The sequence below is a fragment of the Chaetura pelagica genome, unplaced genomic scaffold (genome assembly GCF_000747805.2).
Source record: "Chaetura pelagica isolate M959 unplaced genomic scaffold, ChaPel_1.0 scaffold346, whole genome shotgun sequence".
In the NCBI taxonomy this organism is placed as follows: domain Eukaryota; kingdom Metazoa; phylum Chordata; class Aves; order Apodiformes; family Apodidae; genus Chaetura; species Chaetura pelagica.
The window spans coordinates 1,569,421-1,596,724 of NW_009953797.1; the positions used below are offsets into that span (position 1 = coordinate 1,569,421).

Consider the following 27,304-nt stretch of genomic DNA (forward strand, 5'->3'; position numbering starts at 1 on the left):
TGCCCCCGCAGCCCCTGCCCGCAGCCCCTGCCCAAACACTTCCTCGCTCCACCTCACCACCTGCTTGTGCCAGGGCTCCCGCTGCCTCTCCCCTCTCGGCAGCACTGTTTCTGGACGGCAGGCCGGCTGTGTGTCTGCTGTACCCGAGCTAAATCTGCCTGCCTCGGCCCCAGGCTCGCTGTGCTCTACACCCAGCCCCACACGCAGGTGAGCTTCAAGAGTACAGCTTTACCCTTTGGGTAACTTCCATATACTTTTTATAAATAGAAGTTTAAAAGAAAGTGCAACAGAGAACACGCAGAGCAACCCTAACTGAGAACACACTGGAGGGAAAGGGGAGGAGGAGGAGAGGGATAAGAAGGGAGAAAAGACATGATAGGGTAGGCAGGGATCTGTAATAATCCTTCTTACAGATAGAAAAAAAAGAAATGAAGAGCACGAGCAAAATATTTAAACTTAGGAAGATAGATCCTTTTCCAGAGATGAGAGAAACCAAGCATTTAAAACTCCTTACCGATGTGAAACTGCCTTTGGGGCATGTTCTCATCTCTACAAAGATGCAAAAACGCGAGTCCCTGAGGAACACCCTGCAGAGTATGGCAAGACAAATGGTTGTGCACACAGCCTGAGGACACTTCAGACCAGATCCCTGCCCTTTGTCCTCCCAGGCTTTCACAGTGAGCAGTGAAGGACCTGCTGCTAGGGTTTAGGGCTCAGCAACGTGAATGTGGTGTGGGGCCTTTGGAGTTACAGCAGCAGTGACTTCTGCAAGGCAGCAGGGCAAAATGCATTTAACCAATTAAACATGCACTTCTGCTCATATGAAAGCTTCTTTACAAGTAAGAGATCCTATTTGTGCTCTCCCTGTGCCTGCTTTTGGAGCGCTGCATTGCATAGAGACATGATTTACTTTCACCAACATTTCCTTTTCACTAATGTATATTGTGGAGCCACACGCAAGTGATTTTGCATCTTTGTCCCACAAACGTGGAACAGATGTTTATCACCAAGCACTTGATGGGTGAGTTCAGATGGGAGAAGTGGGAACTCAGGAGAACGGATTCTTACTGATAAGTATTCCACAACATTACAGACTGCAACATGAACCTTCAGATCCCATTTGCCAGAACTGCTTACAGGTGATTGGTACACAAAATAGTACTGCTGGAAACCTGAGAAAAATAGGTTGGAATTGATGGGCTATGTACTATTTTCCAGCTGCAAAGCAGTTCACTGCTATCATTCACTTGTAACAAACATCTGTTCCAAGATGAAAGCACCTACAAATGCCTCAAAAGTTACAAGAGGTTAGTTTGTTAAACATTTAAATCTATGTAAAGAAATACAGGCTTCATGCAAGACAGATCTGAGTATGGACTGATTATTCTATCATAGCATCACTAACTCTGACTAGCTGCTGTGCATGAAAACTTCAAACCTGGGAAATTCTCAGATGTTTTCCTAGCTAAAATATGTCATGAAAGTTGGTTTACTCATAGGCTCCTACTTTAGAAATAAAATTGATTTCAAAATAAAGCAAGCATTTAAACAGTGTCATGGCAATATGGCTTATTCAACTAATAACTAGCTGGTTTATTTTAAATTGCTCGTGTACCTCTTCAAACAGCCTAGGTCAGCCATGAAGGAAAACAGCTACCCACTGCTGCACAGCCTGCAGAGGATGGACATGGTTCTCACAGCCAATGGAGGGGGGTCTCAGATCATAGAAAACATTACCACAGGTGGCACAGCTGTGTGCCTGTGAGGGGCCTCCTCATCACTCACGGCAGAGGGGCCGAGGGCGTGTTTCTGAACTACTCTCTTACCCCTAAAGGTGGTCTCTCCAGGTCAGAGTTGAGGCACATTGGTGGGGCAATGTGGGGAAGTTTGCACTGCTGCTGCCCATGCTGTATCTGCTTTATAAATAAATAGAGGACTTTAGTCTCCAGGGCTGTAAGTTTGGCACCTTTCATGTGTACAAAAGATATGGTTTGTTTTTTTATTATTTTTTTAGAAACAACCACCCAGAAAGTTATATGCAAAGCTTAGTACGGCAAATCAAAATTAATCAAATTTATGGTATGAGAGCACCTAAAATCCCATAACTTCCACTCGCTCTCTCTTTCTTTTGTGTTTTCTACTTTTAATTGTGATAAGAATAAAAGTTATGGACCTCTTTCGGTGTTTCTTGATGACAACGGTTGCTGTTCCACCACAACTCCAGTGCTGCCACCAAACATGCAAGAAGGAGGCCTATTGCTAAAATGCAGAAAACGCCTGCAAAACTGTGAAGCTTGAGCGCCTTCCCATCTGTCTGTGCACTGGTGTGGCTATTCAGGTCACAACGTCCCATCCGTGGCCACCATTTCTGTTTAAGAACATCCAAATCTCCACTTTCTTGCAGCTCTAGGATCCTGCAGAAGTTTCAAAAGACAAGAATTATTTTCAATTATCATTTTTTCACAGCTTTTTAATCTTTACTGTATGTCATGTAACTCTTACATATACCATCCCACAATTCAAAACTCCATCCCATTACCACCACTGTGTAGAATTCTTCATCTGAAACTCCGTTACACCAGGATTTCTTTTTACTCACAGCAGCAGGTAAACTCCACTGGGTTACTTTAGAGAAAGAAGAGACTGTCAAAAATTCCTCTGCAATGCAAGAAGCATTTCCAAGGGAAATCACCCAGTTAGTCACGGATGGTCTGGCTACATTCAGCTGCAACAGCTGGTCCCATTAGCAAAATGCTCAACCCACTCCACTGCTGCTCTCCCACACCAATTTCAAAATCACATCAGACTTAAACATGCTACTATTTCTGTGCAACTTAGTACAAATAATTTTAAGCAGCAACCAACTAATTTATTTCAGCAAATGTAGTTTATTCAGAAGAATTTTACTTCAATGCTTTTACTTCATGCCTGAATTACTGTGTTAACAGTTGCTAATTAATCATTGTTTTGCCTCTTACGAAGTCTCTCTTCTCTATATAAATGATTCATTTTGGATTTGGCTTGATAACTGTTTTAGTTGTTTACTAACAATCTTTTCTCTTGAGGCAGCTTTGTCTCTTGTTATGCAGCTGGAGTTTTATTCCTTTTTATAAAGAAGGAGCAAGACTGGGAAATCTTGCTTCAGCTCCCTGCCTGAAGCAGAGCACCAGCTCACCTTCTGCTAAGGCCACACATGCCTGCACAACTGCATGTCTTCATTTCAGTGTGCACATTCATTAAAAAAAATAAATATTCCCAGCTGATAGCTCAGAGATCACTAAATGGCATAGTCTTTTAGTGGCACAGTCTTGGCAATCCCATGCAGTCAGTACTCAGCAATTCTTGTTTTCCTGTGCCGCTGTGAGGTTTGGACCTGTCTTCCACCCTAAGGGATATACTAGGGCATTATTACTTGCTTACTGTAGGGAGCAACACATTGCTTCATAGCCTGCAAAACATAGCATGAATCAAAGATCTCTCTTTGGTCCTCCCCCTAAGCTCATACAAAGCTCTGAGGATATTAGTTCTTTTTCTGCCAGAGGCAGTGATGCCTGGAGGTGTGAGGCCACACACAACCTCCTGTCCCCTCCTCCCTAAGCAGATGCACATGGAACAGAAGTAGGAGCTTTGTTGAAACTTGATCTGATAACCCTTCTGCTATCGCTTACTGTCATGTTTTCAGTAATTGCCAAAATTAATGGGAGCAACAAATTAGATGATGTCTTGGTGGCTGTAGAGAGAAATCCTGTAAAATGAGTTTTGTATCAGTTTACCTCTGAGAGAAAAGATCTCTGTAGGGGCTTCCATGCTGAAGTGCTATTCCATATCCTTTGCTGCTAATGCTGTTTCCAATGACTGTCACAGAGCATTCATCATCCGTCAGTGCAGCATATTCCACCACCGTCACATCCCACAGGAAAGCATAGTTTCCCTTTTTTGCCTGTGAATACATCATGAACACAACAAAATCTAAGCTAAGCTACATTTCTAGGTAGAATAAAAACCAAGCAAACTCTAAGCTTGTCAATACTCCACAGTTGAATTTCGTTAGGTCACAGTTTGTCTGTAGACCTTCAACATCTTAATACATTTCTAAAACTCTTCCCTCCCAGCACTACCTCATTGACATCAAACCTTACAAAAATGTTTTCCATTTTTAATAGGAATACATAGGATAATGTAGCCAACTATAAGTGTAGGCAAGGCATACGTAACAGGTAACTAGTTGTAAATGAAAGCTATTGCCTTGACTGCTTAAATTTGATCTATGTTTTGTAGGAAACATGGATTATCAGGAGTGTAACCAGTTCCATACATGCATGTGACTAGATGGGTACTGAATGAGCAATAAGTGGTGCTTCCTACTTGTCACAGTCACCAAAATGGCAACTGTACACCTTTCCTCATATCAATGCGTAAATAAGCAAAGCCCCTTCCAAGAGCTGTGTTAGTCCTGAACAAAAGGCATGCTCTGAGCTTAGTTTCCTCTTTTCTTTCACAGGTAAAAAGAGTCAACAGCATTTCCTGTTATCTCAGTTTTGAGACAAGTATTGTTTTATTTTAGGACACACCTACCACAGATGTCCTGAAATGTCAGCCTTAATTTGGTTTCAAACCCAGTGCATACTCTGAATGTAAATCACCTTACTTAACATAAGATGCAAGAAACATGTCTGAAGAGGGATTCAGTAAAGAAGAGATTAATAATTTTGTTGCTGTTGTTAAAGTAATAATTGGTTTCCTAATATATTTAAGTGTTATGTTTTTATGTCTCTAGTGAATATACAGAGGAACCATGGAACAGATGGGTTGGAACATCTAATGCAAATAAATGAGTAGTGATGAATGTAGTCTTCCAGTACTTCTTTTTGTTTGTGTTTTATTTGGTTTTGTTTTAATTTTTGGTGATTTCAGATCTTTCTTTAGGTCAGAACAAAGGAAGGCAGGGAGCTGCAGTCCTGCGTTCAGTTTTTTTATGGGAGCTGAATCACCAAGCTCCCCTGGTAAATGGCTGCAGCTCTGACACGGAATTAGCTCATCCTTCCAGATATTTTCCACTTTTGAGTAAGCTCAGTTTTGAATTCACCTGTAAGCCTCTAAGACTCCTTGAAATATTTTCTTGTATTTGAATTATCAGTTGAGCAATTAAGCTAATTTTACTTCATCATGCTTTGATAGAAACCATAGCTTTCTGAAGTCCCTGACAGTTGTTCAAACATGACGATAAGTCAAATGAGTGAGTTATCATCTAGTGGGTGGAATTCAGGAAAACAAAGATTAAAAGTCTGTTGTCTGGATTTTCTGTAAGCTTCTTGCTACAATCCACCTCTTTTTCCCCTCTTCCGTGGTAACTGCATCAAGGCAATTATACATCCCCAAACACATTTGCTTCTGAGTTAAACCAGAGTAAAAATGTTATATCCTTCCTCTTTGGTAAGATTTAAAATGACAATATGAAAACAATATTTTGTTAAGGGTATGCCACCACTGTGGGTTTGTCCCCAGTTTCTCCTTTGCCATCACCCTGGTCAGGCCAGAGCAACAGCAATTAATGCATACAGCCTCAGACAACTATTTCTATACTAGTACAAAACACTAATAAAATCTAAACTAGATAGCGACCTTACAGGAGTTATTAAAATATGAGCACAGAACTCTTACTGTTGAGATCATACATTGAGCTGACACAACTTACTCAACTAGCCTGTTCATAAAATATCTCTCAGTTCAATGACACTGTATGAAACCAGACCAGAGCAAGACTCCCATATCTGCATTGTAATACTGTACCTGGCTGTCTACCTAACTGGGAACAGTGGTATGAAGGAGGAAAGAACAGCCAAATCACTCTTTACTCTATGTGACAGCCAGAATAGGCTTTATAACCTAAGACAATGATGCATAAAAAATTAAGGATGGCAAGATAGTGATTCCTTAGGGCATCTATATTGAGCCTATAATAAGGCAGCAAGCCACATTTTTTGAAGCATAAAATATGCTTTTCAGAGGTATTTGCTGAATAATCATGTACCCATAACTAACTGGGTTGTTAACCATAAATCTTTGCATCTTCCCCTCTGCTCTTCCCATGATGGGCTTTAACAATTCACGTTTTATGCTTTCCCATCCAGGCTGGCAGGCCTCCCACCTGGTTGGGGACAACAGGCAATGAGCATTAGTCCTACCAGTGTTCTTGGCAGGGAAGTACCATCAAAAGCCCAGTTTCTGCACTTCTCAGGCAGGTTGTGTTCTATGGTAAAGAGTGCACAGGCTTTTGCTACCTATGATGAAAAGCTGTCCAAGTTCAAGTGCATTAAAATTGTGCTCATGGAACCAAAGACAACAGCATTTGTTACCGTACACAGAATTTATTCAAAATCTATGTTATTAAAGAACAAAAACTTGCCTGGTGGATGTACAGAAAGAGGAGACCCAGAAAATATTTGGCCTAAATCGCTATGCTAAAATGTGGCTTATATCTTTCTAGTTGTTTTTTTATATGCTTGTTCATTTATTTGAAATAGCTGTATCTTTCAGTTACAGAATCGCTCTGTAAATCATCTTTTCAAATCTACAGTTTAAAAGAAGAACAGTGACAAAATGTCATACATTTCTGATCTTTTCCTTAGTAATACTTGAGGAACAGTCTTCCTCAAATATTCAATTTCAATTATAAGGCAATGCCTAGAGAAAAATCACACTATTGATTCTACTTTTCAAGCTCCAGTTTTCTGAATTTTATATAGATGAGCTTTGTACACTCAATCTCAATGTTAGACAGCAGATCTTTCGGCAAGGACTACTTCTCTTGCATTTGCAATGTTGCTGTCCTAAGTTAGCGCTATAACTGTAAGTCGTCAATAAACAAAGTCTACCTGGTCTCTTCATATCAGTTATATATATTTTATTACATAAATAGTTCTATCTGGTGCCATCACATCTGCAGAACGTTATTTCCCTGATGGCCTGGTCATTTCAGGGTAAACAGGAATCTGAGCTTTAGACGTTTAGTTATGCATAATTCTCAGCTCCCAGAAATACTGGATCTACAACTGTTTCCCCTCTCTGCTTGCCAAAACCAGAATCTCCAAAAATTTTTCCTATGGGAAGATTTGTCTCTTCCAAAACTTCTTCCACTTGTGTAATTTTCTTCTCTGAAGAGCAAAGATCTTGTACTATTATTGTGTTCATTGCATGGAAGTCTTCTTTATGACCAAGTGTTTAGTTGCTTCTAATTCCAGCATCCTTCAGATCCTTGTAATATCTCTTGTAAAACTCAGCAGTATAATTTATTCCATTCAAAGGAAAGCTTACAGACTTTGAAAAACACATGTACAGGACACATAATCAAACACATATATATGTGTGTTTGAGTTATGTTTCTATCTTCCTGAGGCAAGCAGTAATAGACAAATAAAACCAAATTGATACTTACTTTCAACAAAAAATCAAAGCTTTTAAAAAGTAGTTTAAACTTCTCATTTTTGTCACATGAAGGAATGTGTGAATACACATGTGCACACCCTTTAGCTTCCACGCCAGAGGTGTACTGGAGGTAGTAAGACTAAGAATTGCAGGAAACAGCTGGCACTGATCCATGGGATGTATGAGCAGGAAACTAGCTGCATGTGACACAGATTTACCTACCCATGACCACAATACAGCAAAGATCCCTATTTTCTGACACTTGCATTTACAGCTCAGCCATCTAAAGCCTGCATTGTGTGGTTTTAGGGCCCAAAATAGGGTGAAAATGCTCGAGTGATCACATATCATTGCAAAGATAATATCTAGAGAGAGATGGTAAAAGCAAATGTGGCGAATACCAGCTGAGAATAGGTGAAAGAGCTTGAATAAAGAATAACTGAAATGAAACACAGAATGAGCAGCTAAAATTTAGGCTTTTATTGGATGTCTCATTTTGCTCCTTTGCTGTGTCCTAATTGCAACTCTCAGCATGCAGGCATATTGTAGAACAAAACAAAAATAGCTTGGTTAAACTTTCAAAAACCTCTTTAAGAGAAATTCAGCCAAAGCAGCATGCATTTATTCCACCCAGGTGGAGGAACTATTATGATTATTTGCACCAAAGGCACCAGATTTACCTTTGATTGAAGAGGTTTAAAAAAACAGATTTAAAAAAAAAGAAATCCCTAGGCAAAATTTGTTAAAAATATTTCTTCTTCACAATCATAAAAAAATTAAAAAGGCCAAGGAAGACTGTCTCCTAGATATAAGAAGGACAACAAAGAGAATAGTAATACTTCGAAAAGCAGTAAACAACCTCATAATGTCGCTCTTCAACATGGAGGGAGATGGAAGAATATTGTTCAAAGGGTCTTACTTTACTGATGGTAAAATGATGGTTTTTTTAAGAAAGTTTGGTAAGAAATAACAATAACTAGAAAAAAGACAAATTGCTGATTAATCACTAATATGTCTGATTTATCTAAAACTTATGAAGAGGCTACCATAGTAAAGGCAAAAGTGCACAAATAATGTAACAGTCATCATTAATTTAGAAAGAAAGGAGTGTCACTGTAGCTGATCCCATTATATGGCTGGTACCACAGAAATATCAAGAAGTGACCTTTACATTGGCATTATTGGAATAGTTCAAAAACATGCTTGGATAACATTTATTATCTGTAAGAAAGTGCTTTAAGAGAAGCAACACAGCTCTAATAAAAGGAAAACATGCCATTTAATTCTGTTCAGATGATTTAAAAATTAATATAATGAAGGAGCCACTAAAGTATGTAATATATTCATGCTTTAAGGAATCATTTGCTTTCACTCCAAAGGCTGATGGGTCAAGAAATGGAGAAATTTATGAGGACCCATGAAAACATATGGACAAGCAACCACAATTCACAATTCATTGTGGACAACAAACCATTGGAAAAAATAGTTTACAAGAATCCTATTCACTGAATATTTAAATTGATTTTACTCTCAAACCAAAAATGAACAGAGGTGACTGTTCAACAAGAAATGCTCTGATTTAATGCTTAGTATTCATTAAGGGAAAGAAACTTTTTGAAGGAAGCAAAATAGGGAAGGAATAAACTTACTCCCCCATTACCTAAATCAATGACACATTCATATTTTGTACTGTACTTGGTTTTGATCACTTCATCAAAAGTGATATCAAGGAAGAAATGAACGGATTCAGAGTAATTTTGTCTCCAAATTGATTGCACAGGGGAACAATCAGTCTCCACGAAAGCAAGACTTAAAAAAAACCACAGTAACAGTTTAATTCTCCTATGTGTGTATATATGTAACATAGATATCTAAGGCAATACATAGGGATCATCTGACTTCATTTGTTCAAATGGAAAAAGGCTGCCTACATTGGAAAAAAAAAGCCACAGGGTATTACATATGTTGTGGTAACTAGTAATTACCCTGAAGAACTGATTGCCCCCAGGTATTCTGCAAAGAGTTTGCTGAAATTTACAAATGGCCTAGAGATGTGTCTATTCCAATGCCAGTGTCCACCTGGTATAAGACAGCAGGAACTACCCACTGCTTGCTCTTGGGGATCCTGGCTGGAACTTGACCCAGAAAGAAACTTTCCATACCACAGTGTTAAGTCAATCCTCACCTGTACCAGAACTCTCAAGTGGAAAAATAACATTTTGTATGGGCTGGATATTTGTCTGATAACCTCCTCTTCTACTGAGCAGGGGCATTTATGAATAGGAGGACATTTCCCATCTGTAAGGACCATGTCTCTAATGTGACTTTGCAGTGCATTAATGGGTCTACCAGCACTGCAAAAGCTGTGCCTTGACAGTGGGAAATGGTCAGTGAGGCTACAGGGACTGTGCTGGGTCTGAAGGGAGACCTCTTCCATGGCAACTGAACACCACAAAAGCTTTCAGGACATTCCTCCACTCTTATCTTTTTGGTATTAGGCAATTAAAGAGACTAGGAAAATCTCCGAGAAATGGCAAGAGGTAAATGGAAAAGAGACAAACATCTGAAATATCTGCCTGTACCATAAATAAGCAGCACTATTCTGTCTTGCATTGAAGCAGCATTGCTCTGTTTTTAACTGCAGCTGATCTGTCGTGCTGTCTAAATCAAAGGGAAAGGGGAAAGAGGGGAGAAAAGGTAGTAGTGATCTCTTTTGCATTGTGTCAGGCAAGTTCTCATTCAGAACAACGTTTGAGGGATCTTTTTATGCCAGAGAGATTTAGATTTCCCATTTCCTATAAAATACATTTTAAAGGCACATTTACATCTCTTCGACGCAGCAGTGTGTGTTTATGGATGGGAAGCCACATATCCTTGCCTGACATAAATTCTCCTTTAGAAAAAATAGCATTTCTAGCCATAATACTTAACATGAAAAACTTGTTTATTCAAATAGCTCAATGAGCTAGGAGGAGTGACATTTAAACTATAAACACCACAGTTTAGTTGACAATGTTATTAAATATTAAGCCAAATTTATGTAGATGTCAAATCAAATAGCAGCCATGGTCAGTGTTGGGGACTGAAGTAAATTTGGTTATTGTTGACATTAATTGAATGACCTGACCAAGTTACATAAAAATCACCCTACAATTATTGGAATCGAACTTAATATGAGAAGTTATTATCACATAGATGGGATGGAACTGCCAGCTCCATACAGACAATATAACTGGCATTCTAAACAGCCTGCCAATTTACAGTTACATTTCTGGCTTAGGCAGATCTAACTATCATAAATGGCAGCATGCAGTAGGTTTACAGAATAAGTGTATTTGCAATCTCATGGCTAAAGATCATCCACTGACATAAGAATCATAGAAAAGAAATAATAATAAAGGAAGTAAAATATTGTGCATTTTTCTAAAGTAAACTGTTTTATTATTGGTTTGAATGCTAGAATTAAATGTCTCCACTTCTACTTCCTTTAAATGTTAACAAAGTCTCTCAAAACAGAGGCCTCATTTTCATAAAGTATTGAGCAGATTAAAAAAACCCAACACATTGCAGACTTTGCCACTGCCAGAGCTCTACCTTGTATCAAGGAAGAAAGGCTGTTTGAGCTGGGAGAAGAGAGCCTTAGGAAAGCTCAGCTGGGAGATGGGAAAAAAGGCAGGGTGAACCAAATCTATTGACTAAATACTCCTGTGCTGAAAAGACACAAGAATTTTTGTATAACACAAACAGTCGAGAATCTCATGTTAAAGGACTTTGATTTGGGAATGGGATGGCTTTTATTACTGTGTTCACATCCCTTTTGGCTCTGTAAGAACCAGTAAACATTGGGTGCTTTCCCTCTGACTTTTCAGAAGAGGATTCAGAGATTCAAGGGAAAAAAAGGAAACCCAAGCCCCCAAAATGTTATTATTTCCCACTTACACAAGCATAAGGAAGTAGTAATATATTTCTTCAGAATCAGTGTTTCACTGAAAACAGAGTAACTGTGATCAAACAATCACTGCATTAAAAACAGATGTTAGCTGTTTTGTGAAAATAAATAAATAAATAAATCACGTCATAAGTAAGAGGTACACTTTTCTCTGAGGGAGCAGCATGTTAAACTTTCATTAACTACTTCTGCATCCCTTCTGCCGTAACGTACTCCTGGACACGTGGTTTGATGTTATTTACTATCTATTTTTGTTAAGCTACAAGATGGGAAGCAGACGAGAGGCAGACTAAGAGTGAGAAGTCATGGATGTTTGCATTTGCATGATCTGAACCAGATCATAGGTCTCAGCATAAGGATGTAGGATCCCAGCCTGTTGCGGATCAGTCTTTGAATTCCACATCCATCCTCAGTTCCACACAAAAAAAATGTGCAGTCATATCCAAGAGAAAGAAAAGCTAGGTGAAAGCAGGGTGACACATGAAAGATATATGCATTTTTAAAAGTCTGAAATAAACACAGAAAAATTTACATTAAATTGCTGCTTTATGAGAAATGTTCAGTGAATTCCTTGAGCCTTACTTATGTTTCCAGTATGCTCAATCCACAAACTCAGAGAACAATCCCACACACTAAAATAAGCAAAGGACAAGTGTCAGTACCTGGATAATATAAAGAATTACATTCAAAATGGTATTTTTTGAGCTCCCAAGAAACCTAGACACCTTATGGTCAGACCCAAAGAAGGACTTAGATACTGAAGACTCAGGCAGAGGTAAAGGACTTCAGTTCCAAATCATTACTCCAAAATATGATACTTATCTGCCATTGAGTTACTAAAAAGAACTTTAGACAGGGATTTTTTGTTTTAAAATGGCTATGTAATTGCTCTCCTCTGACTTAATATTATTAACTCCACGCAAGCAACATTGATATCACAGAAAAATTAAAGAAAACCCCCTGTGATGCAGTCTTACCTTCCTGATGCCTTCAGAAGGGTTTGATACACAATTATCTGCCCCATTATTCTTACTGATAGTCCTCCACAGTTCAGCAAACGTGTTATCCTGCTCCAAAGGGTTTGTCCCTTTTGCTTTAAAGTATTCATATACTGCTGAATCCCTGACTGTACCATAAGATATATCCATTTGTTTGGACAGATCTTGAAATGTTCTGAAATCCAAGCAATATTAAGATATTAGTATTCTCTAGTACATTACCAAGATTGTATTCATTAAATGCTTTCCATGTCTGTCATCAGTCAGAAAGCACTTACCCTCACCAAGTAACATTTGTGTATCTGTTTCCTCATCATAAAAGAAAAGCAGTTTAATTGTATTGAGATCATACAAATTCAACAATACCTGAGCTCTTTTTCACTCCAGTAAAGATTTTTAATTTTTTTTTTTACAGGTAACATTCATGTTAAATATTATGATGCCAAGTTTGCACAAGAATGAAGTGCAATGAAGGCTGACTTGAACACAGAAAAATCTCAGATTATAAGTATAAACTCCCAGCCACATCAGCATCACCAGAAACACCTTGCAGAATTCAGTGGCATTAGTTTGCAGTTATACCAATACTCCATCTCCAAAATCAGTATGACTGTTCTAAGCAAACAAATAAAACATCTTCCTTCCAATTTCCACCAAGACTCTTTCTCTCTTCACAGCCTCTAGTTAAACAGGCATTTTTCATTCACACACAGGCCTAACTTTAATTTACTCACCATACCACTCAGGAAGTGTAAATGGGCCCCAAACACGAGTGGCTGTGAATGCACCATTTATTCTCAAATTGTACAGAATGTAATTCACTCCTGTGTTACAGCCTTTTATGCACAGGAAGGTGTAAATCACTGCCTGCATCAATGAAAACCAGGCCAAGTTGCAAAACATCTAAGGTAGCTTCACTGCCATCAGCAGAAGCATCCTAGCTGCTTTCCACCTTGACACCTTCGTTCCAATTCCTGTGCCTCCTTCCCTTGTCCTCAAGCATGGCTTCTGTGCAGTACCACCATTTTTTCCATCTAAACATACACACATGCAACCATTGACCACTATGTGCAGCAGCAGGGACCAAACTAGATTTCACAAATAATATTTTATGTTTTATAAATGTATAACTTCACACAATAACAGCAACGCTCTTCTGATTCGACCAGCTGACTAATGCTGCTTGAGTTAAACTAAAACAACTGGTCCTGTCTTCCCCCTCCTCTTCCTTTTTCTCAAAAACAATCTTCTGGAAAAAAAAATAAAATTCTCCTCAAGACATCAGAGAGGCCCACTCATGCCACCTGCCTCCAACTCGTGAAGCCACAAAAGCAAAATATTTTGCCTTGCAGCTCTTGCAGAAGATTTCTTCACACTGCTCCTGAAGAGTCTTCCCTTGGCCTGTGAGCTAAAGCTGTTTTCCACAGCTGAAGACTTGTCACTGACAATATTTTTCTTCCATCATTTTCCCTGTTTCACTGGGGGGATGCCACTGCTTACACCTCACATCCCTGAAAGATTAACTGCAACACTATTTAAAGCAAAGCAATCTGGGCATACCCACAATACTGCATAAAAATATGTAGTAAACTCTTCCATCTTCTCCATCAAGCCACCTCCAGGCCTCCCAGGTTTGGCTACAAAAGGGCCCCTGTGCCTGGGCACACGATGTGGGAGCCAGCTGGCTCTGACCCCAGAGCTGCTTCTTCCAGCCCCGCCAAAACTCTTCAAACTCACAGCTGCTTCAGACAGTTTAAGTGGTTTAAGTTCTTAAATTGTGTTAAGGACTTTTGATCATTTTAAGCTGTTAAGCAGCTTTAAGTAAGACTGTGTGAACAGTTTTTCTCTATATATGTTGCACACTTGTGGGTTTTGGCTGACTCCAGGAGTTAGATCACACCCCAAATCTCCTATTATTTCTCAAGCTCTGTATATGGGACTTTGTAAAGTACAAAATGAACACCCTTGAGGTTGCTGGAAATTGAAAATTCTGATGAAAAATGGGAGAATATGTGTTTGGTTTACTTCTTTCTTTATTTAACAATTCAAAAAATTATATTCAGATCTCGTTAGTGTGTCCTGTACATTTCATTGAACTGAAACTTTTTTCCACCAGTCTTGATCTAAATGATTATGTCCTATATTTAATTCCTTTCTTCTTTTAAAAATAAGTTTCGTCACATCCCATGAAATTGCTTACGTCTTGGAGAAGGATGATCTGGCTGTTAAAAGATAAATTTCTGTCTATTCTATGTACAAATGACAAAGAAAGGTACTCAACACACTGGAGGGTTCCTGTGGCAACCTTTTTCACACCAGGTTTGGCATATGGATTTCAGTATGTGTAGGAGTGCATGTTTGGTAGAAGCACAGTAGCAGAAACATATTTAGCTAATGTTCTTAGGCAGTGCTTTCAGCTGATAACAACTTTCCAAATGCCTACTGCTCATGCTGCCATTCTGTTTCAGTTTGTACATGAGAATTCAGATATTAAAAAAAAAATTAATAAAAAATAAACCTTTACTTTTTAATAATGTGTTTTCTGGATCACTTCTACTGCCTCTACTGCTCTGGAAGCTTTTTTTCAGAAATATGCCTTTTATTTTAGCTAAATGGTATTTTATTGACAACCAGTACTTTTAGCTAAATTACATGTTATTGACAATCAGTACTTAACAAAAGCACAGCTCATCTTGCCTTTCAAGTGTTCTTCAATTCTCTAAACATCACAAGGCACAGTGAGCAAATACAGGGCTTAAATCAAGTGGCCCAATTGCTGGCCCAATAAACCAATAATTGGTGCTGGTGGCAGGGAGTGAAGCACAGCCTTTGCTTAGGTATTGTAAGTAAGAGAAGTACTTCCTCTTTAGCTGGCAACATTTCCTTCCAAGAGAGAATACGGAGCAATGCGTGTCCTAAGGATCGCATGTGCCTCTCTTGCTGTGCCCTATTTGATGCATGAGATGACCAGCCACTGCCACAGGAAATCCTCCACACTCCACCATCATTGGAAGTTATCTTCTGAGAGAGACAGAAGGACACAGTGAGGGTCACAGTAATTAACCAAGCTTATGATTGGTTCCTCTAGCATACATTCAGATGGATGGTGACTGAATTAAGAAATAATCTTATGCCATTACCAAATGGACCATGTAGCCAAACAATGGTCTCAGAAGTTATCTTGACAGAGAATGGTCACAGTTCTTACTCATTATAGACTATTTCTGCTTTGGAGGTGGAGGCAATGTTCAGCATCTTCATGACCAGGGAAGTGAACAAAAGATCTGAGCATGGCAGGTACAGTCATGTACATAGAAAAACATGCAGATTAGTATCTCCTGGCTTTTACAGGATGGATTAAGATAATAAAATGTAGAGAGTTTTTTTAAACTCTTTTAACTATTTTTTAATCTATTGCTATTTTAACTCTCTCAGAACTTTCATTGCTAGACAAAATCATTCATTGTCACATTTCAGATACTGTTTGCATTTTACAATTGTGTCATTCTCTAAAGGCAGTTGCTGTCATGGTTATTAGACCTCATTTTTGCAACCAGCCATTAAGCTGGGCCCACCTTCTTTAAGCCACTCAAATTCTTGGCTCATTTTCCTAGGACAAAGATTTCATGCGTTAAATATATAACATTATTTGCAACAAAAATGTGTAGCATAACAAGATGCCCCATTAACCTTACCACCTCAATTATTGGATCTCACAACCCATTAAGGACTCTCTGTAAATGTGATTAAAGATAAAGCCAGTAAAGCAGAAAAAGCCAATGTTTCTCACTTACAGTTACAGCAGCTGAACTTCAACCTGTAGATGCATACACCCACTGTGTGATTGCTATAATAGGCAGGTACATGTAAACCAATTTATTTAAGTAAATGTATTTGTGGTTAACCTAACAAAAATGGTGATGTACTCTTACTAGTAAAGGATTCATGTAGCTGTAGATATCTAGACTGGAAATGTGCTGTCACTATATGTTTATTTTACTCCAGAACCACTATAAACCCAAGACTTTCTGGATTAATAATACAAACAATCTTGTCTAAGTGACAGACTAAACCTGTCACTAGGTGCTTTTAAGTAGCTGCTAGGCAATTAACTCAACTGGAGCAATCAGGATCATCAGATGTGATCAAAGTATTAAAAAAGGAAATTCCTACATTTTAAAAATGGGATTTTCTTCCTTTTCATAGCCATTTTTATTTTTATAAAAAAAGGTCTTTAAACAAAACAACAAGAAAGAAAGGAGGAAAAAAAATAAATTACTTATTGAGTTTGTTCTCATTGTTACCATTCATTTTTTTTCCTAAGATTTGTAGCAAGCTGCGCATCTGGATTCCAGTGTGTAAAGTCAATGTCTGTAAGCAAGCCAATCAGCTGGCACTGCCATGTCATGCGGTTCTGGTCTTTTACATCACAGTAATTTGTCTTGAGTTCAGTCTTAGAGAAATCATAAATGGAAAATTCTTGACAGCTCCTTGATGTAGAAGCAGTTTCTCATTAGCATCCATAACGCCTGTGTTCTGACACTGTAAAACTGGGGATTTTTTTTAGTTTGCTATTACGTATGGGAACATAATATTTCAGCACTTTCTGAATCAACAGTAGTATATAAAAACTACACACAGTCTTTCATGCTTAGTTCCTGTTTGCCTGTCCATGTATGTGCCATTTGGAATAATAAGGCTTAAGGTTAGATATAGAAGTAGTGATCAGCTCTCTACCCTCATTCTTCTGTGTTGTGAGATACTTCCGAGTAACCTCACCGTTCACAGCACTACGTGTGTTTTGTCAAACCATGTAATATGATTACTCTCAAATACAATAAATTTTCTTTTTCCATATTTGGCAGAGAAAGCTTATGTTCTTCTTTTACCTCAGGAAGCCAGTACCCTGAGATTTGTGCTCAATGCAGCATAATGTCTTCGTTGATGGCTGATCAAGATAGAGCTTCCCAGAGATTATGAGACTTTTTAAGCTGCTCTACCTAAATGAAGCCTTAGAAATGCATACATAAAGTGCATTGCACAAGTCCTGAATGTGTATTTTTTAATACCTTGAAGCTACTTCATTTTCATTTAAACTTTTTTTTTTTTTTTTTTTTTTTTTTTCCAGAAGCTAGGAACTCATGACTTGTACAGAATTCAATATGAGTGCAGTTCCTAACTAAAACTGTTTTTTTTCAACAGGATATATGGGAGGGAAATACACGCTTCATGCATCGGGGAAAAAAGTAATCCCACTGAACTTCTAAGTAAAAATAAAAGTAGATTAATAGATTGACAACGTTACACCACCAGTGTAAGCCCAAGAAATTTTTCCCCAGAAGCTAGGAACTCATGACTTGTACAGAATTCAATATGAGTGCAGTTCCTAACTAAAACTGTTTTTTTTCAACAGGATATATGGGAGGGAAATACACGCTTCATGCATCGGGGAAAAAAGTAATCCCACTGAACTTCTAAGTAAAAATAAAAGTAGATTAATAGATTGACAACGTTACACCACCAGTGTAAGCCCAAGAAATACCTACGAGCTGAAACCTAGAATATAAAACTTTATTGGAAAAGAGATTTTTAAATAAAGTTATCACCAGTGGAAAGCAAAAGAGAAGTGGAAAGTTTAAAGAGAATTTTGCCTACCTTGAACTGCAGAAAAGCATTCACATTCTGAGAAATAAAATTGCTCATAACTACATTGTTCATGAATATACTTGCCAAGACTATGAGAACAAATGAGAAAATGGTATTTATTATTGGTGACCACACATCAGTCAACTCACTGAGAGACAGACTTGGAAACCAAGGAAGTTTTGCAGGATCAGCTTCTCATTTGTAGGTATCTCTAGTGAGGAAAGTTTGCAAAGCTGAATCAAGGTTATGGGTGGTAGTGTGGTGGTACAGATCATTTCTACATGAGCAGAAGAGCCCTGACCCAAGGCCTGTTTATTTTTTAAATTCATTTGTGAAGCAGCAAGGGAAAGGATTGGATCCTTAGATTTTGAATCTCCAGTTTTAAGTAAAAAGACATTCTCTAGAGCTGGTCTACCCAAGTTGAATAGTTTAACTGGTTGAAGACCAGGGTGGGGGGAAAAAAATAAATAAAATCCATCTGTTATGGATATAAATTTGCCACTAGGGGATGACAGTCTCATTGACTCAGAGACTGGGGTAAAAACTTTCAGTCTTTTTGAATGCAAGTTACAAAAGTACAAGCCCACTTCAAATTGGAAGAATGAATAGCAGATATTACCCCTAACCTTTGGTGCAGCCAATATTTAGAAAGTCTTCAATTATATGGGAAAGTGATATATTAACTAAATTATAAGATAACATTAGAATCTTTAGCAGCTGTGAGCCTAAAAAGTAAATACCCATTAAAAAAAAATATAATATTATTACCTTTTTCTGTATATTTCCAACAATTATTCTAGGTCCATATAGGAATTTTACTAGTGTGTATTAAACTGGATGTAAGTTACATAAGCAGAAAAGGTCACTTCAAATATTATTCTTAGTGAGGCAAATGAAACTGTTCAAAGTATTATTAGAAAGACAGTAGCCTTTACCTCCACATTTAATAACATTAGAGTTCAGAAGAATTAAGTCCATGGTTTTAACTTGTGCATCTCTTTATTTGAAATGATGAATAATCAAGCTGAGCTCTTAAATCAATAATTAAATTGCCAACTTCTTTGTAGTTACATGAACAAATTCTGCATTATTCCATTTCAGTGCAAATCAAGTCAGTTAAAATTCTCTTAGTTCTGTCTCAGTGCAGTGATGTGCAGAGCAATGGGTTTCTTTCACAAATACAATAAGCAAATTCTTAACTTCACTCATAGAAGTAGCCCAGTAGAAACAGGCAGCAGTACTTGCATGCTTCACATACACTTTGCAGGATCAAGTCCTTCACCAGCAAATATATCTTTCTATAGTTCATGTAAAACTCATTTCTGAGCTGTCTGTGAAAAATACCATCCACTTTACTCCAAACAAAAGCATTAACAGAGAAAGCCTCATGGGAGTTTCTACAAAGGAAGCCAAAAACATTGACAGATTAAACTACATGGAATCAATGGAGTTGCAGTCCTTCACACCAGGACTAAACATTTCCAAACCACCACAGGAGACAAACAGTGCAGTCATGGCAGTGCTTGTCATTGTCAGTGGAGCAGGAACAGCTTCCTACACATGATTTCAAAGAAACAGGGACCTCACTCCAGTGGAAAAATCAATCAGTTGGCATGTGCCATGGAAAAGTTAACAGTCAACTACATTCTTTTACTATAATTAAAACAATCAGTGATTAAACTCCTCAGTGGGTAATGGCACTGCAGCAGCTGAGTTCATGATGATAATGGTCATTGCTACCAGTGTGGTGGCATCCATAAGCCCTTCTCTGGACTGGGACTCACTGCCCTGTATTAGGGGCAACCAAAAGCAAAATACAACATTCAGTTATGGATTTACTGGGGGAAGAAAGCTACAGGAAGAGGGGGTTCACTACATGGTCCCTGTGCTACACTCGATGGCAACAGTTCTGTCACCGTTCCAGCATAGGATCAGGACCTTCCCTCTCCTGCTGTCCCAAAGACATTTTGTTTATTAGACTACCTAGCACATGTTACAGGTAGTCCAGAACTGCTGAGATCAGGGCAACTGTTCATGCGCACAAAAGCACATGCTGAGGGGTTTCCAGGACAGGAGACAAGAGTATAAATAGTAAGAAAAAGGAAAAAAAACACCAACAAATAATATGTACACAAAGGACTAGAAGCATGTAACTTGTACAGCTTCCACAATTATTTCATTACTTTGAAATGAAAACCAAACTGTCTTCCAAAGACCTGATACAGCAACAATTTTGTGCAGAGCTACTGCATGAGTAAGTTTTAAAAGAAGGGAACAAACAGTATTTATACCCACTGAAATGTGAAGACAGCTGAGCTATCAGTATATGATATACTGTCATGTTTATGATTTTAATAGCAATTAATTACTAGCTACACACATTATATTGGCAAAACATTTGTAGGCTTTGTATACTTTCTAAGACTAAGATGCAGCAGAAATATGCTCTATTACTATTACCATCACTTGAAGTCTCACTTTTGTTTTACTGAACTTAGAATAATCTGCAGCATTTTTGCTGAAGTCAAAAGTGTGGGGCAAGTAGGACAAAAATGTATCCAATTAACCTTTGTCCCATTGCTCACAGAACTCCTCTGTATCTTCCAGTGGTTTATTTAGGAAACATGCCCATTAAAAAAAAACAAACACAAAACAACAAAGAAACAAAAGCACTTAAAAGTTTTGCTGGCTGTGAGACTTAAAAATTTGGATGAAAAAATCAAGGACGATTCTCCTTATTATCAGTAAAACAGATTCTACTGTTTCAGACCACAGAATTAGCTCTCTGGTTATTCCTATGCATTGCTATTTCTAAGCGATGCCCTCAGGACCACCTCAGCAACTCCAGTCATCTGCAGTGATCTGCACGAGTGTGACTTGACTTGTCACTGGATCGGAGCAGTTCGTTTTGCCTGGAGCTGACACTGGCTCTGCTCCAGCACTGCACAGAAAGAAATCTGTTAAACAGCTAGAAATAGGCTCAACATCTCCTGATTGCTTGTCCAGTGTTTCTAACTATACTTCAAACCCTCCTCTTCTCCAAACCTCCTCCAGGCAATAAGAGCATGTCACTTAGATTCCTAATTTTTGCATTAACTGGGTTTTTGTTGTTGTTGCTTATTTGTAATACATCTTTTATTTCTGGATATCCTGTGTTATCATACAGCAAAGAAACTGTGATGGTCCCTACAGCAGAAGTTTTGGTTACTTTACTTGAAAAATGTTTTTAAAACCAAACATTAGCAGAATAGGTAACTCCATTAACAGTGGTAGAAATGGAAGCTAGTTTCCAAGGATTTGCATCTCATAGCTGGATCCACTGGTGCCTTGTGATCACTCGATGAAGTTTATGTCATGGTTAAGCATTTATGATTGCACGTGAGTTTATCTGATGTCTAACTGAGGAAGTGAAGTCAGAAGACAGTATTTCCTTTATATTTACAAAGGGCATTTACGGGACCTATCTTCACCATCTCATTTTTCTGTATTTCTAACAAATGAATACCCTTGAGATATTACCCACTTTGGCCAATGTGTTAGCAATTTAACAAAGGAAAGTAGCAGACTGACAAAAAACACTGTGAGCAATCACAGGAGAGGTTTTTTTTAAGATGCAGGCCCAGAATTTCAAAAGCTGGAGCTTCACTTTGTCTACTCAGATCCACATTTAAACTACCACATGATTAGGCAGATTTTCAGAATAGATCAAGGAACATTTTGGCACAACAGCACATCTCTAAAATGTTTGCAGATTTAGTTATAAGCCTAGAAAGGGATTCAGAGCAGCCATGAACAGTTGCTGCTCATCCTTCAAATTCAAAATAGTCAAATCTGGGTTAGCCTGAGATCTTCAGCCAAACTCTACATTCTATTCAACAGTGAGGAGAAAATTAAAATGCAAAGAGAAGGTGAAAATAGTAGCATGTTTGGGAGAAAGAAATCCATCGTTTGGACTACCTTTGAATACTTTCTTGCTGTACTTTTAAACCACTTTACCATTGTGACCTTCCTCTGAGTAGCTTGAAGGGTTTACATGTTAATTAAAGCAAGGTATTCTACTCCTTAAATTATTAATTAAATTAAAAACTGCAGCTGCTGCTTAACAGCAACTCAGTCCCAACAGCAGGTTTTACTTACTTCACCTAAATCAAACATATCATAAAGTTGGCATGAAAATCATATTGTCTGAATCAAACACATCTGGCGACTGACACATGCTTTTACCTAGAATAAAAATAGCAAACTACCTCTATTCTTTATGCAAATGCACTTTAAATAGTTTGCTACACTGATATCTTCTACCACTCACATTTGGAAGCTAAAAATTCTAATGAAGATTAATGATTAAGATCAAGAGGGAAGAAATTGCTTTCTTCCTTCTCAGCTGGTGTTATAAGTACTGATACCACTGCTGCACTCATATGAAAAAGAGTAGCTTTTTAATTAAATAGAGTGGAGAATGGATAAGCTTGGCATCTTGGTGCTGGCTTATAAAGTCCTTATTCAGGGCATTGGTACTTTGTACTATAACTATTAGGATATCATTATACTGTGAGTAGTTCCATTAAAGTCCATGAAATCCCAGTGTGGGATGAGGTCCTACTCAACTCTTTATTAATTTTTGATTTATCAGAAGCTGTCGCATACTGCAAAAATGAGGATCTCTGTGCAGAAAGCTCTGGGCTGCTGCCTGCACCACTGTCAGCAGTCTCATAGCTGGGGTGGAGGGGCTGGATGAATTCATATGGCTCAGATCTGTCAGAGGTACAAAGTGATGCTGGAAAACAGCTTCACGCTCTCCCCTTACCATAGGGAGTAAAGCAGAAGCTATCAATGTTGACAGAAAGGAGAGAAGAAAACAGAAGGCCTCTGAAGAGGCATCCTGATTGCTAGAACATGTGCTGAGTACTCCTGGGAAATCAAAACACAGGGCTCTTCATTAATACCAAAAGCACATATAGCATTCATCAGTTATTACAGATGTCTAAAATGCATGCATTTCATATGCATATTTTAAAGTCTGGAGGCCCACTTGCCTGTTTCTCAGAGGGCCCAGATAGCATGCCCTGGCTGCATGGTGTACTTCCCACATCATCCTGACCTACACTGATGTTGATAGAAAGAGAGCTGACCCTGTTGCCTCTCTTTGCTCACCCCAAACACATCTCACCTGAATGCTGAACCTCATTCTAGAAACACCGACAGCACCACATCAAAACCAACTAGCTGTTCCTTATATTGAGATTAGTTTATTGGGTAGCTTAATTACATACCTTGAAATATGAGCTTGGAAAATGCATTACTGTCATATGAAAGAAACATAGTAGTTACCATCCACCCCATTCTGACTTTTTATTCTTCTTTTTCAGATAGATATGACTATTCATAAATCAATTAAATTAAATTAGTGGTTTATTCTCCTAGGCTAGTTTTAATGGTTTAGAAGGCAAACAACTTTAGTGCATGATTACATTTCTTTTCATGGAACTTTTGCAGCTGTATCAAAATAGCTTTTCTAAGGCAACACCATTCTCTCCCTCATCTCCAGATGAGTCTGGAAATGCATCCTGTATTGTATTATATGGGGTCACACGTGCAAGAGAACATTGCTCAGTTAGGCAGATGAGCCCAGGAAGAGGAAAGAACTTATGCAAACCTTCCCTTAGCAACACAGTACTATTTCCAGAAAAGTTTTATTTCTCTATAGAGAATCTTTTGCAACAAATGAACTTAGAACTAACTGGAAAGCATTCTTGGTAATAAACAGTAGCATCTTAGTTTTCAGTGAAACCTAGGACCCCCAGCTCTTTTCCCCTCTAAGTACTCATAATCTTCATCTCTTGAAAGCGTGTTTTGCTGTTGTTGGTTTTTTAGTTTACATTGTCAGAAATACTTCCTAAATCTCCTTATGAAGATATTCAAGTTTGAAAACCTTTTCTATAATGGCAAGTTCAAAGTTTTCTACCTCATGGTAAGACAGTCTATAAACATTTCAGAATGCATTAGAACAACTTTTATTTCAGAAGACAAAATACCATCCTATTTCATTTAATGTCTTAAGAGTTTAAGGTGTGATAAAGAATGAACTTCTATCATGGAGACATTTATCAGAGGAATCACTATATTAGATTTGAATGAAAATGTCAATGACAAAAGAAATAAGATTAAAACTGCTTGCAAGATTGTGGAACTCTCTATCCTAAAGGGGAAGGGAGCGGAGGGAAAGGCAAGAGTAACAGCATACAAATAGTGTATTTCAAAACACCAGACTGCAAGAGACTTCAGGATCTGGAGGAGAAAGTCTCTTCAGAAGTTGATTTAAAGAATAAAGGACTACAGAAGGGCTGGCAATTCCTGAAAGAGATCGTATCACAGACACAGATACAAGGGATCTTAACTTGAGAAATTGTAAGAAGAAATTATAAGTAGCTGTTATAATGCCAGCAAGAGCTCTTTCCAGACTTAGAAAACCAAAGTATTTTTTTTCTGAGTGATTTTAAAAGAGTAGTGCAACCATTTGACAATATATGCATTCATACTGCAAATACATGGGAACCATACAAATGCATGGGAGAAAAAAACAGAGAATCCAAAAATAAATCCTCTTCAGAACACAAATGAATCTAGATCATATTTAAAATGTCACTGCAAAAGGATATTTGTGTCATCCCTCCATTGAAATTCCAGTGTAAACAGCAGAGCTGGCAAAATGACATGTCTGTACCCTGAAAGGCTGAGAGAGTTGGGGCTGTTCAGCGTAGAGAAGAGAAGGTTCCAGGGAGACTTTGTAGCACCTTCCAGTACTTGAAAAGGGCCTACAGGAAAGCTGGGGAGGTGCTTTTTACCAGAGAAGATACTGATATGACAAGGGGTAATGGTTTTAAACTGAGAGAGGGAAGATTTAGATTAGATACTGGAAAGAAATTCTTCACTAGAAGGGTAGTGAGGAACTGGAATGGTTTGCCCAGGGAGGTTGTTGATGCCCCACCCCTGGAGGTTTTTAAGGGCAGGTTGGATGAGGTTTTGTGCACCCTGATCTAGTGGTGGGGTTCCCTGCTCATGGCAGGGGGGTGGAACTCAATCTTTCAGGTCCCTTCCAACCTTAATGATTCTATGATTCTACCCCAGGTATCCCATGCAAAGTTTGATTTCTTAATTTATGGCTGGTTTCATCAGCACAAAATGAAACAGGTGACTGTGCACGGAGCTCACCAAAACTGAAACCCTTAACCTCACAACCTAAAGCACAGGAGGACCCGGGTAACTATAGACCGGTCAGCCTCACCTCCATCCCTGGAAATGTGATGGAACAACTTGTTCTTGTCACTATCTCTAGGCACATCAATGACATGGGGGTCATCAAGAGCAGTCAGCATGGTTTTATCAAGGGTAAATCATGTTTGACTAACCTCATAGCCTTCTATGAGGAAATTACTAGGTGGATAGATGATGGTAGAGCGGTAGATGTGGTTTATCTTGATTTCAGTAAAGCATTTGACACCGTCTCCCACAGCATCCTTGTAGAAAAGTTGATCAGGTATGGGTTTGGTGACCAGGAAGTGAGGTGGATTAGGAACTGGTTGAAAGGAAGGAGTCAGAGAGTTGTAGTCAATGGGGCAGAATCTGGTTGGAGGTGTGTGACTAGTGGAGTCCCACAGGGGTCGGTACTGGGACCGGTGTTGTTCAACATCTTCATCAACGACCTGGATGAGGGTATAGAATGTACCCTCAGCAAGTTTGCTGATGACACTAAGCTGGGAGGAGTGGCTGACACACCAGAAGGCTGTGCTGCCATTCAGAGAGACTTAGATAGGTTGGAGAGTTGGGCGGGGAGAAACATGATGAAATTCAACAAGGGGAAGTGCAGAGTTTTACATTTGGGGAAGAACAACACCATGTCCCAGTACAGGTTGGGGGCTGAACTGCTGGAGAGTAGTGTAGGTGAAAGAGACCTGGGGGTCCTGGTAGACAGGAGGATGACCATGAGCCAGCAATGTGCCCTTGTGGCCAAGAAGGCCAATGGCATCCTGGGGTGCATTAGAAAGGGTGTGGTTAGTAGGTCAAGAGAGGTTCTCCTCCCCCTCTATTCTGCATTGGTGAGGCCACATCTGGAGTATTGTGTCCAGTTCTGGGCCCCTCAGTTCAAGAAGGACAGGGAACTGCTCGAAAGAGTCCAGTGCAGAGCTACAAAGATGATTAAGGGAGTGGAACATCTCCCTTATGAGGAAAGGCTGAGGGAGCTGGGTCTCTTTAGCTTGGAGAAAAGGAGACTGAGGGGTGACCTCATCAATGTTTACAAATATGTAAGGGGTGAGTGTCAGGGAGATGGAGTTAGGCTTTTCTCAGTGATGACCAGTGATAGGACAAGGGGTAATGGGTGTAAATTGGAGCATAGGAGGTTCAAGGTGAATATCCGAAAAAATTTTTTTACTGTGAGAGCGACAGAGCCCTGGAACAGACTGCCCAGGGAGGTTGTGGAGTCTCCTTCACTGGAGACATTCAAAACCCACCTGGATGCGTTCCTATGTGATGTACTCTAGGCGACCCTGCTCTGGCAGGGGGGTTGGACTAGATGATCTTTCAAGGTCCCTTCCAACCCCTAGGATTCTATGATTCTATGCTCGGACTTCAGTCTCTGAAAAATGGCTGCTGAACTTCGCTCCAAGAGATCAACTTCTCAATTGATTGTTTGAACAGAAGTTTTAGGCTACAGGAGGTACAATCATTATTTAATTTTTACTGCAGGCTATTCATTCGAACCTTGCAACCTAAAAGAGCACTTAAGTGGAGCACAGGACTGGCCATAGCCAGTTAACACTGGTCAGTGTTAACTAAGCAACCAATCAACCTTTGCTCTGGGAGGATGGCTGGGCAAGGATTCTTCCTCTGCCCCTGCTGCAAACTTTCCTTCTTTTCCCTCCTCTTCCTCCATCCAAAATAATCTAAAGAAATAAAAAACTCAGTGGATGTTCCATGTACTCACAGTCAGTCTGCTGACATTGACTATATGGCAATGAACAGAAGGTGGGAAAACTTTTTTTGCTCCTAGGTGGGTGAGAAATTCTGGTGCTGAACAACCATGGTATGAGAATGCCTGAACTGCTGCTCATTTGGAAATGTGGATGAGGAGGAATTGCACAAGATTATACTAGCAAGTGTCATGAAGATATTTATACATTTTCAGGTCCTACCTGGCTTCCCACTCTGAGGGTGTGGGATTAAATACTCATCTAGCAAAGATATATACCATCAGGGCATGTAACAATATCTGTCTGTCCAAAAGAAC

General features: G+C 38.9%; 1 protein-coding gene across 1 annotated transcript in view; it reads right to left on the bottom strand.

Annotated features, from left to right (window-relative positions):
* GRID1 (glutamate receptor, ionotropic, delta 1) overlaps positions 1-27,304 on the bottom strand; it is a 536,004-nt gene that overhangs the window by 15,575 nt on the left and 493,125 nt on the right. The window contains exons 13-15 of the mRNA XM_010001117.1: positions 12,352-12,547; positions 3,774-3,940; positions 2,174-2,414 (exon numbers count right to left, since the gene is read on the bottom strand). Of these exons, the coding sequence (XP_009999419.1) occupies positions 2,174-2,414; positions 3,774-3,940; positions 12,352-12,547 (604 nt within the window). The remainder of the gene's footprint in view (positions 1-2,173; positions 2,415-3,773; positions 3,941-12,351; positions 12,548-27,304) is intronic.